The 12,504-nt window shown below is 34.7% G+C and overlaps 2 protein-coding genes across 2 annotated transcripts; one reads left to right on the top strand and one right to left on the bottom strand.

Moving 5' to 3' along the window:
* Positions 1–2,020: 2,020 nt before the first annotated feature.
* On the bottom strand, positions 2,021–2,647 carry LOC106363349. The gene has a single exon (XM_013803103.1). It carries the CDS (start codon positions 2,645–2,647, stop codon positions 2,021–2,023), a length of 627 nt encoding a protein of 208 aa, XP_013658557.1.
* A 4,227-nt stretch (positions 2,648–6,874) lies between these two features.
* Positions 6,875–11,233, top strand: LOC125587663. The gene is made up of 6 exons (XM_048758553.1): positions 6,875–8,214; positions 8,296–8,495; positions 8,579–9,255; positions 9,405–10,147; positions 10,231–10,637; positions 10,706–11,233. Exons 4-6 carry the CDS (start codon positions 9,929–9,931, stop codon positions 10,719–10,721), a joined length of 642 nt encoding a protein of 213 aa, XP_048614510.1. The 5' UTR covers positions 6,875–8,214; positions 8,296–8,495; positions 8,579–9,255; positions 9,405–9,928; the 3' UTR covers positions 10,722–11,233.
* The last annotated feature ends 1,271 nt before the right edge of the window (positions 11,234–12,504 follow it).

Genomic DNA, 12,504 nt, shown 5'->3' with positions numbered 1-12,504 from the left:
AAATGGACCTTGGATCGGGATCATCATTTTCATGATCGATCTCTTTGGACACATAAAAGGAGAACATTCCATCAACATCTTTTATCTTATTCCTGATCCATATCTTTTCATCTCGGGCGTAGTTGATGGAAATCTCATACTTTTCTGTTCCCTTCTCGTCATCTGGACCATCTTTATCTATGCCTTCTTTCAGACATTTTTCAGTATCAGGTTCTTCTCGAACCTTACTATTTTGCTCATCCAATTTCTTTTTCTTTCGGGGATTTTTATTTTTAGAACCCGCTGGCCTCCCCCTCTTTAACTGAACCCTAGGTTCATTCAATTTATTTCCATCAGTTTGTTCTTTAGGAACATCAACTCTTGATGGAACATTTTCAGCGGGTATACATGAGTTCGTCACCCTTCTTGTATCTGTGAACGCATCTGGTAACTGGTTTGCCAAATTATGCAAATGCACAATTTTCTGAACTTCCAGTTCTCTTTGATTCGTAGGGGAATCAAGATGTAACAACGACGGTGTACACCATGTAATCTCTTGAGGAATTTTACCAATTCCTCCCCCTAACGCTGAAAATTCATCCTCATTAAAATGGCAATCGGCAAACCTTGCCGTAAACATATCACCAGTTACTGGTTCCAGATATCTTATTATACTTGGTGACGTATAACCCACATATATTCCCAATCTCCTTTGTGGGCCCATTTTTGTTCTTTGTGGCGGAGCTATCGGAACATAGACCGCACACCCAAAGACACGGAGATGGGATACATCTGGCTCTTGCCCAGATGCCAATTGTAATGGGGAGTACTTATGATATGCACTCGGTCTTAACCGAACCAGTGCATCCGCATGCAATATAGCATGTCCCCATACAGAAATTGGGAGCTTCGTTCTCAAGACTAACGGTCTTACAATCAACTGCAGCCGTTTTATCAATGACTCGGCCATGCCATTTTGTTTATGCACATGGGGAACTGGATGCTCCACATCAATCCCCATTGACATACAATAATCATCAAAGGCTTGCGATGTAAATTCACCAGCATTATCAAGCCTTACTTTCTTAATGGCATACTCTGAGAATTGCGTTCTCAGCTTTATTATATGTGCAATGAACTTTGCGAAAGCCGTATTTCGTGTCGTCAAAAGAGACACACTTGACCATTTACTAGATGCGTCAATCAATACCATGAAATACTTAAACGGCCCGCACGGTGGGTGGATCGGCGCACATATATCACTATGTATTCTTTCCAAAAACATTGGTGATTCATTGCCTACTTTTGCTGGTGATGGCCGAGTTATAAGCTTTCCTTGAGAACATGCATCACATGTAAACTCGCCCGTATGCAAAATTTTTCCGTTTTTCAACGGATGGCCATTCGAATTTTGCACTATCTTTCTCATCATGACTGAACCAGGATGTCCTAGTCTCTCATGCCAAATTTTAAATGTATCAGTAAACTTCATGTTTACCACGGCATAGGACTCAGTCATGGTTATTTTCGTACAATATAGTCCAGAGGATAACATTCTTAACTCTTCCAATATATGTTTCCTCTCGGACTTAATGCAAAGAAATTCAATGCCATCTTTACTCATAGTCTCAATATGATATCCATTTCTTCGGATATCCTTAAAACTTAATAAGTTTCTATGAGACTCCGGGGAATACAATGCATCACTTATTTCAAATATTGTTCCCCCTGGCATTGAAAATTTCGCTCTTCCAGAGCCCATAATAATCTTTGCATTACCAGATATTGTACTTACGCTTCCAGCGTAATTTCTTATTTTGAGACTGGAGAAATATTTCTTATCTTTAATTATCGTGTGCGTTGACGCACTATCTGCCAAACACAAATCTCCATCCATAGTCTCAAAGTTTGGCATTTTCTGAATATAAAATATTCATAAAACATATATTATTAAACATCAAACATGACAAACATAACATATATCTTACAACAAAAGATATAGATACTATAATACAGTCTATTTATATCACATCGATCTACATCACTCATCGATACTCTTTGGCTCAACCAGAAAGTCTGATACGTTGAGATGAGTATCATCGTTCAAACCATGAAAGGATGGCCCAGGTTCATCAGAGATGAAGTTTGTTTCACCTCTTCCTTTTTCTTTTCCCTTTTGGGATTCTCTATACAGATCGGCTAAATGTTTTGGCGTACGACAGTTACGTACCCAATGACCTTTCATGCCGCATCTGTAGCAAACCTTTCCCGTTTGCCTTTTATCATCCTGGCCATTTTCATTCCTTTCATTTTCGTGGAAGTCTTTATTATTTCTTTCATCATAGGGACGAAATCTTCTTCCTCGTCCTCTTCCACGACCATAATAACGGTTTCCACTACGTCCACGACTTCGTCCTCTTCTATTATCATAACTGGATGATGCAACATTCGCTTCAGGGAATGGAGCAGATCCAGTGGGACGAGCTTGATGGTTTAAAGTCACGAGTTGATTATTCTGCTCCGCTACAAGGAGGACTTGCATCAACTCCGAGTAACGGGTATATCCATTCACCCGGTACTGTTGCTGCAGGATTACATTTATAGGATGGAACGTGGAGAGAGTTTTTTCGATCATATCATAATCACTTATTTTCTCTCCACATAACATCATCCTAGAAGTAATTTCGAACATCACGGAATTAAACTCACTAACACCGTTTTTGAACTATCGATGGTTTCCAAAAGCCCGTTTCCTCTCAGGTGCATCTTTGCACCCACTGCCCAGGTCATATAATTATTTCCCGTAATATCCAGGGCATTAATTTCGAGCTTTGTCAAATTCTACATGATAGCTGTATTCAATAAATATAGTAAAGACGGGAATTTAAATGCATAATTTAAATGCAAAAATTAAAGGCATAAAATAAAAGCATAAACTTAAATTGCATAAATTTAAATTGCAGAAATTTAAATAGCATAAATAAAATCGGGAGGCTCAGCCTACCACATGATCCGAGGAATCATAGACTACCATATTGATCATTTTTCAAAGTCCGAGGAGAGATAGTCTACCATTTTGACTTTTACTTATTTCAAGGTCCGAGGAGACTTAGTCTACCATTTTTGACCTTTTCTTTTTATTCACGGAGGCAAAGCCTACCACGTATTTCTCTGATCGTGAAGGCATAGCCTACCATAACGATCAGTCGGGAAAGGCAGCGCCTATCATCCCGAAAAATAAACGGAGAAGGTCCAACCTCTCACTCCGAAATAATAATAAAATTTAAATAAATTAAATATATTGAAATACATAAATTTAAATATTATCTCGGCTGGTTTAAGAACTTTCAGATTGATAACTTTCAGTTGGTCAGAGTCTCGTACTGATAACTTGTTATAAACGAGTTGGAAATATGTGGCTTTATTTTAAATGGCTTATATTAAAAGTTGAGTGGACAGCGATGGGGAGAGAGGAATGTAATATGAGCTTATTGTGTTTCTAAAAGGAAACAACGAGAGAGAATTTTGTAAGAGATAGTGTAGCTTTTTCACTTCAGATGTTGTATTCATAAACAAGAGGATACGTACATATTTATAGTGACAGAGAAATATAAAATATAACATCAGTCGGTCATAGATATCAGTCAAAGACTGACTTTGACTAATAAGATAAAAGAAGAAGATATACTTTATCTTCTAAATAGATAATCACAAACATTATCTTTAACATGAACCTTTTTCTCGTTTTCCCCAGGGAAACAATTATGGGTTTGGACATTTAAAATGAATGAGATCCCCTGTATAATACAATTTCTCTTTTATTGGACCGACTTTTAAATATCAATAGTATTGCCTAATTAAATAAGTTAAATTATATTTATATATATCTAATTTTCAAACCAATACCTAATTTTATTTATGTATTGTTATAGTTTTATCACATTTAAGAAAACATATACAAACTACCTAATTTTGCAACAAATTTATACATAGATCTAATATATCAAAACATATAAAATATTGTTTTAAATCATATATGAATTCTTTAAAATATTATAATTTTGAATATATTAAAAATATTTTATATGTACTTTATACACGAATTTCAAATTAAAACACCATCTTTAGATTTTATAAAATAAAATATATACCCTATAATATGCTGCATTTTAGTGTTTAATTTGTCAAAATAAAATGAGCAATTATCACCCACAATTGAAGAAGAAAAAAAAACAACCCGTTAAGAAATAAGTTCAGTATTCTAAAATGTTAAAAAATACAAAAAAGGACATTCTAAAAAGTTAAAAACATATATAATTGGACAAAAGCTAAAAAGTCACATCTATATTTAGGTTTAAGATTCCAAATATTATTTTTACAAAATATAATAGTATTTACATGAAAAGTATTATCAGAGTATTTTCTTTTAATTTTTTGATATAACTCAACTTTTTATTATTCTTATTACAGTTTATGATGCTAACATAACTTTTAATTTTGATGTTATTGTCGTACATGAGTATGTGTAAATATATATTTGTATGTATAAGACAAAATATATAAATAATTAAACATATTTTTTTCAATTAAAAATAAAATAATTATATAAAAATCTAAAAGAAATAAAATAATTAATTTTATTTTTAAAAGTGTCAATAAAATAAAAACGTAAAATTAATCTTATTTTTTCTTATAATTGACTAACTTTAATTTTTAATAATTTTGTGTTAAAAATATAAACCAAAATTAACTTCAAATATTTCACATGATATGTATGATTGTGATATGTATCAATTAAAAAAGTAGTGTCAATAAAAACTTCCATTACGTGAATATAACTTCTTCTTTTCTAAAATCTTAAATAAAAGAAATTTTTAAATGAAAATTCTTTTCTAATTTTAACCAATTCAGAATTTTTCTTTTTTCTTTTAAATCGTGAATAGAGAGAATTGTAAAATTTCATTTAATAGTAATTTTTACTTCAAAAATTTAATGATAAACATGATAGTAACAATTATTCAATTAACAAAAAAAATTGTAAAAATATTAATGATATTGAAAAAAACGATTTGAAAATTCTAACTTTTGAAAATAGTTAATATTAACTGGAAATAGTTATTTGATAGAAATTTTATTTTTTAAAATCCTAGAAAAATATAATAGTAAAAGATTATGTAATATTAATTTATTTTTCTAAAATCCTACAAAACTGTAAAAGAATATTTGATAGTTGTTTTCTTTTTTTTTATAAAAAAAATCCTAAATAAAAGAAATCTGTGTAATATTTTTAAGTCCTAACCAAAAGAGAATTGTAAAATTTTATTTGATATTATTTTTAAGAGAGTAATTGATGATGAACATGATACTAAAAATTATTTAATTAACAAAAGAAGTGTAAAATTAGTATTTTGAATTGTAAAAATACAATTTTAAAACTATTTATTAATAACTAAAAATAATTATTTGATAGAAATATATTTTTTTCTGAAATTCTAAAGAGAAGATAATTCTAATAGGTAATATAACAATAATTTACCTTTTCTAAAATCTTAAACAAAATTTTAAAAAAGAGTATCTAGTATTTTTTTATTTTTAATTGTACATTAAAAGGAGATTTATAAAATAGAATGTTTTCTTTTTAAAAAAATCCTAGCAAAATAACATTTTAAAGACTTATTTAATAAAAAACATTAAATGAGAACATAAGAACATGTATAATGTTGTCATCGATTCGACTGGTGTTTTTAACTTTTATTTCTTTTTTACTTTTCATTTTTTATTTTGGATTGTGTTCAGTTTAAATGTTAATGTATATTATTTTCTCTAATCCTGAGTATAAAGTTTATAACAAATCATCTATGCACTATGATTATAAAATAAAAAATATTAACTTGAAATTATGTGTGAAAACGAGTTTTAATTATAAAAGAAATTTCAACAATATATGAAAAAAACAATCATAATATTATAATAAAATGATTTATTATTTTATGGTTTTTATTGAATTAAAACATCAAACAAAAACCCGTTGCAACGCAATGGGCTCATATCTTGTATAACATAAATATAAACCCTAAAATATTTATAATCCAATTCGCTTAGGTGTGTGAACCTATAGGATCATATAATATTAGTAATGAATTCTCAATCTATAAGTTATAAGCAGTTTCTAGCAAAACATTATAACCACCTAATATTATATGATTGTCAAACCTCGACACTACGACTTTAACAAGAGTAAGGGCCTAACTGGTTCAACCGCAGCGGTTGCGGTTGCGGCTGCGGGAGTTTGCGGATGCGGGTGGTTGCGGTTTCTAGCGGTTTTAAGAGATTTGTACGACTGGTTCTGCGGTTAGAAATTGGTGCGTTTGTGGGATACTTATGACTGATTAACTACCAAACGCAACATCGGTTAAATAATAAATTAACAATATTTACATTTTATATCATTATAAAAATATCAAAATAATAATATTATAGTAAATATAAAAGTTATATTTAGAAAGTTATAGTTTAAAATTTTAAAAAATTATAGAAAATATTTTCATTTTAAAGTTTTATAATATTAATTAAAATATAATAGATATATTTTATTATTTTCATAATTCCAATTTAAATTTTTTGTTGAATATTTTTATTTTTGTATTTCTATTGTTTTGAAAAAAAAAATTATTCTCCCGCAACCGCCCGCAGCCGCAAACGCTAGCTGGAACCAGCTTTTGACTTTATGAGGTTTAGAGCGATTTGGAGCGGTTTGAGCGATTGTTGCAAAAAACCCAACAACCGCTATCAACCGCTACCAACCGCAAAAGCTGCGTTTGCGGGTGGTAACGGAAAAACCAGTCATACCCTAAGTACAAATGATTTTAGGACATTTCCAACACATTGCTCGTGAAATACGTCACTACCGTGAGGATCAACGAGCTCAGGTAACTCCCAAACGCATTAGCCAACAGACCCAGTGCACAACACAGACTCCTCATCGACTCTGGTGACTGACCATAGAAAAACTCTAGCTGTCCAACACAATAGAAAACCTCAGCTCCACCGAGTATGAAAATCTGCGGAACCTGCCAAAACACGGTTAAAGAAACAGCTGTTCCTGTCTCCAGCACCGCCTCAAGCCGTGCCTTCTCAACGACTTGTACAACAGGTACGTCAACCCTATCTGTCACTACTGTCCAATATCACATCAGTTGCTTGTACAACAGGAGAAACGCTGATTATTTACAAAAAGGACCCTTTTTATTATTTCAACTTCCTTTGTCTTTAAAACATTGGAAAATCTAGGGTTTTGTTTGCTTTAGAGCTTCCTCTTGTTTGTTGTGTTGTTGCCCACAATGGATATGGATGTCTTCAACGACTTGTACACGGACAGTAGTGACGCATGACCGAAACGACAAGACCTATTCCCATTCCTTGAAGCACGGTGAACCCATTGTCGGTTCTTGTAGTGAGTTTCGCGAGAGGAACGTTGAAACGGTCGTAGAGCGGAACCCAAACGAGGACGGTGATGCAGTCGAAGACCCCGAGGGTTGCTGGGGGGATCTTGAAAGAGCCGATGTTGCAGTTCATGGCTCTTCATTGTTGGACAAACATTGTGGATACTTGAGCGTGGAGAGATGAGAAGACGATACCCGACGCCCATATTGGGAGCATCCGTATCAGAATCTTGAGTTCTTCGACCTGCGTAATGTTTACGTTTTTTGCAATGCTAAATTCTTTTTTTTTTTCCTTGTAATTGATCATGTGATCGTCCCAGTTTGCTGAGTTTCTTGCGGGGGTTGCTAGAGAAGAAGGATAAATTAATAGTGCGAGCCTTTACCAGTAATATATTAAGGCAAGGCTCGTTTTTTTATTACCTCTTTTAAAATCTGCATATCTTTATTTATGTCTTTAGTGACTAAGTTATGTGTTGCAGTTGGATCAACAATATGGTTACGGAGTCTTCGGAGGAGGTTATTCCTCTGTTACTATCATTGTGTAAGAAGCAGCAAACTAGTCACGACAAGGTGGATATCGTATATGGATCATCTGAGAGTATTCAGGAGTTCGTGGAAGATAAGATTAAGAAGATTCAAACGAAAATAGAGAATACTGGATTAGCTCAACTTGATGAGGCTGAGTTGGCTGCTGTTTGGGGAGCTGTCAATTGTTGTCCCTATTTCAAAGTGGATTCATCATTACTGATTCGCTTCAAGAATACTCTCAGACAGCATTTGGCAGCCTCAGATGGTAAGTTTGGCCTATTTCCACTTTATTATACTGATATTCTTGATCTTGGTCATTTCTTAGAAGTTATCATAATGTTTTCAGTCAGCGGTTCTAGTGCTCAGGAACTAATGTGGCAGAGCTTACTGGGTTCTGCCCTGAGGTCATGTCTCAAAATCCGTTCTACTGGAAGCCTCATCCACAGACCACAGTGATGTAGAGGAAGCTTTGACTCTTGCTAAATGTTACAAGTCATGTGTACAAGTGCTGTCTCCCGTGGCCGACTATTTGGATTTTGTGTATAGGTGAGTTTGTATGTTCTGGTGGTTTATTCAGTTTTCTTTTTATCCATGTTCGACCATCACTGATTCGGTTTTTAAATTTTCAGACCTCTGTTAACCAACGTTGATAACTCTTAGCCATGTCCAGAACTCCAAGCAAACAATGCTGAAGATGCCTTTGACATATTTTCTGAAAATTTACGTCACCCGAACAAAGACGTCCGTCTTATGACTCTAAGGATCTTGTGCCATTTTGAACCTTTGTCTCCTGACCCTTGTGTTGAAGAACATCCTCCTCCAATGAAGAAGCTGAAAACTGAAGTGGTCCAGAAGTCTCCCTCTGAAAAGAATGATGTCACTACGAATGTGAGTGACATCTTTAGTTGTGTATTCCAAAAGCCTTACCAAATCCTGATTGATTTACTAACAGTAGTATCTATCTATCATCACCAGGTTCTTCAGATACTGAAAACAGTTGGAGAGTCTCGTCCCACATTACGGAGTAAGAAGGATTTGGACGCAGTACGGCATCTCCCTGATGGAAGGATACATGATGCATATCTGCCGCTTGTATTCAATGGAATGATAGGGTTGTTTCATACAAATAATGGATCTACTGAAATTTGGGAATCAGCATCTAAGTGCCTTGCGGATCTTATGATGAAGCACACAAGCGCGTTGTGGAATGGTTTTGTTCATTATTTGGGCCAGTGCCAACTAAAAATTGAAGCACTCCACATTCATAGCGGGAATGGAAACTGCAACGTTTCATAGAAGCATACTGGTAGGTTTTTCTCTGATTATTTGTATTTCGTGTCGATATTATTATTTTCATCTATCTGTATTATTTGTATTTCGTGTCGATATTATTATTTTCATCTATCTGTCTATCTTCTTTACAGTTCTGATGTTTTGTCTCTTTTCAATCCGCAGGTCTGATGGAGAGTTTCAATGCATTCATCTCCCCGTTTAATGGTACGCCTACTGCAGATGTAGTATCTCTGTTGCTAAAGACCTTACAGAAAGTTCCCAGTGTTTGCTCAGTCTCATGCCTCTGATGTTCTCCCTCTGCTATTGGAATTTATGGGGTACAACAGCGAAAATCCTTTGAGGTAATCATATGTCTCTATGTTTTTTTTGTTCTTGAAGAGTAATTTGATTCATCTGTTGTCATCATCAAGTGTTTTTAAAAACGTTGCAGTGTCGGACTATATTACAGCGAAGCTTGTAAAGGAGAGGAGTGGAAGAGGTTGCTTAAACAGTGGTTGGCTTTGCTGAAGCTGATGATGAATACAAGGTCGTCACGTTTTAGTCAATTTGTAAATGACGTTTTGCAGTACAGGTTGACACCAAATGTTCTTTTGAATATCTTGGAGTAAGGAAATTTTCATTGACGTCTCTCTGCATTTTGGATATGTTTTACTAGGTTCTTGGATGATAATGATGCTGAAATACAAATGAGTGTCCTAGAGTTTCTTGTGCTGTCGAATGACTATTTACTCCCACACCGCCATCGGTTGGAGAATCTGATCAAGCCTAAAGGACTGAGAGAAGAGCTCACGACCTGGAACTTCTCCAAGGACATTGAGGAAGCTCACAGATCTCACTTTGTTTCTCTTGTAGTTAGAATCCTTATGCCAAAAGTTGGGAGTTTAAAGAATTCAGCGTCGCGTGAGGTACATACATTACATACTTCTTTTAGTTTACCTCACTTAGCTCCTAACATTTTTGTTGTTGTTGTTGTTGTTGTTGTTGTCAGCGTACAAGTATCTTTAACAGGAAGGCAGTTCTTGGCGTTATATCTCAGCTGGATGTTAATGAACTTTCCCTCTTCTTTGCATTGTTGATGAAGCCTTTGAACATCATATCAGATGAAGCAACGGACTTGTTTTGGAGCTCCGGCAAAAGCTCTCTGGATTATTTCCAAAAGTCCAAGTTCTCGAAATATATCAACGTAGATGCTCTTTCTACCTTGTCCTGGAAGATGAAATCTGGTTTTCTTCATGTCATCCAAGACATACATAAAATCTTTGATATTGTATTCCATGTTCGACCATTTCTTGACTTTCTCATGGGATGTGTTGTCCGGCTATTAGTAAACAACGCTCCAAATATAGATGAAGAAAGTACATTGATAAAGAGATTGTCTCAACAAATCACGACCAGGTAAAATTATTATTTGGTGTTGCTTATCTAAACAAAACATTGACTTGACACTTTTTGCTTTTGTGTAGGCTGGCACTTCTCTAAAGCAGTTTAAAGAGTTGAGATCCTTATGTCTGAAGATTATTGCTCGTGTTCTTAAAAAGTACGAGGATTGTGAACTCGGCTCTGAATTCTGGGACCTATTCTTTTCAGCGGTGAATCCGTTGATCAAGAGTTTTAAGCAGGAGGGTTCCAGCAGTGAGAAACCAAGCTCATTGTTCACATGCTTCTTGTCAATGAGCAAAAGCCCCAATCTCGTCACCTTCTTATGTCGGGAAGAGTCTCTTGTTCCAGACATTTTCTCAATTCCAACAGTCACCACAGCTTCAGAAGCTATAAAATCCTCTGCCTTGAGTTTCATAAAGAGTCTGCTCAGCCTTGAGAAGGACATGGAGGACGATGACCATAAGAACAAAGGATTCTTAAATCCATACATAGACGCATTGATTAACAACTTACATTCTCTTTTTTGTGGAAATATTTTGAGAAGGTATGGGTTTCTTCTAAATCAACAGACTTAGTTACATTTCATCTTTGTTTCTACTTCTAAAGAAAAAAGTGTGAATTGTGATCAGGAAATCATTCAAGTATCATGGAGAAAGAGAGATCAAGATTCTTAAACTATTGTCGAAACATATCAGAGATGAATCTCATGTAATGAAGTATTTGAACATCTTGCTGTCTTTCTTGGACAAACGTGTGAAATATTCTGGTATGGTTACTCCTTTCATTTCTTGGTAATAATTATATAATATCCACGTCTCTTGTGTGTGTGACTGTCTTATTGTTCTTGCAGATGTTCATCGTGAGGCTTTGCTAGCCATTCTGTTGATATGAATGGATTATGAGAATGGTTTGTATGATTTATCAAGAACAAAGAGAATGTATTGTTAGGGTTTTCTAAGAATCTGAGAGAGAGTAATGAGGAAGTATATTTCCTTAGATTGATTTAGTATCTACTATAGTTACATAAATAGATCTAGCAAAGGAGAATAAGACAATGTGAATGAATAAACAAATGGAGATAAATAAACTAATGAAGACCAGATTTGAGGAAATCACTTTCGGATAGTGACAACTCTCTTTTCTCTTCTTTCCTTAGCATATCATGCGACTTTGGCTTGTTTCCACACTCCAACAGCTCTATCCAGTTGCTTCCACTTGTTTAAATTCGTCCAAGACTTCAGGCAAGATATTTAAATCAGTCTCACACATTTCATTGCTTCAGTTTTTCTGTCCATGATTTTCTGTCCATGATGATCTCATGTCCATGATCTCCTGTTCATGATCAATCATGTTCTTCATGTCTTTACTCTTGCTCTTTATTCTCTTCATGTCAACACTCCCCCTCAAGCTTGACCATAGGGACTTGGTCAAGCTTGGAAACCATGAAGTATTCCCTCATTAAAACCTTTACTTAGAAAAACCACTTGGGATAAAAACTAAGCAAAGGAAAAAGAGTAGAACATTTCATGACAAGAGGATCAGTGACAAGAGAGGTCTATGAGTCCAAGCTTAGGATGAATGAACTCACAAACCTTGCTGCTAGCTGCCTTGGTGAATATGTCAGCTAGTTGATCTTCACTTCTTGTGTAGCATGGAAGAATCACTTGTTGTTCCACTGCCTGTCTCACCTTGTGGCTGTCCACTTCTATGTGTTTTGTCCTCTCATGAAAGACTGAGTTAGATGCAATGTGTATTGCTACCTGGTTGTCACAATGCATAGTCATTGGTGTGTTGATCTCAATACCCAAGTCCCTTAGCAGTCCCTTGATCCATATAAGCTCACTTGTGAGCTTCCTCATTGATCTATACTCTGCCTCAGCAC

Source organism: Brassica napus, chromosome C5 (genome assembly GCF_020379485.1).
Source record: "Brassica napus cultivar Da-Ae chromosome C5, Da-Ae, whole genome shotgun sequence".
Taxonomy (NCBI): Eukaryota; Viridiplantae; Streptophyta; class Magnoliopsida; order Brassicales; family Brassicaceae; genus Brassica; species Brassica napus.
The sequence above is the reverse complement of the archived record's forward strand: the minus strand, read 5'-3'. Positions and strand labels throughout refer to the sequence as shown.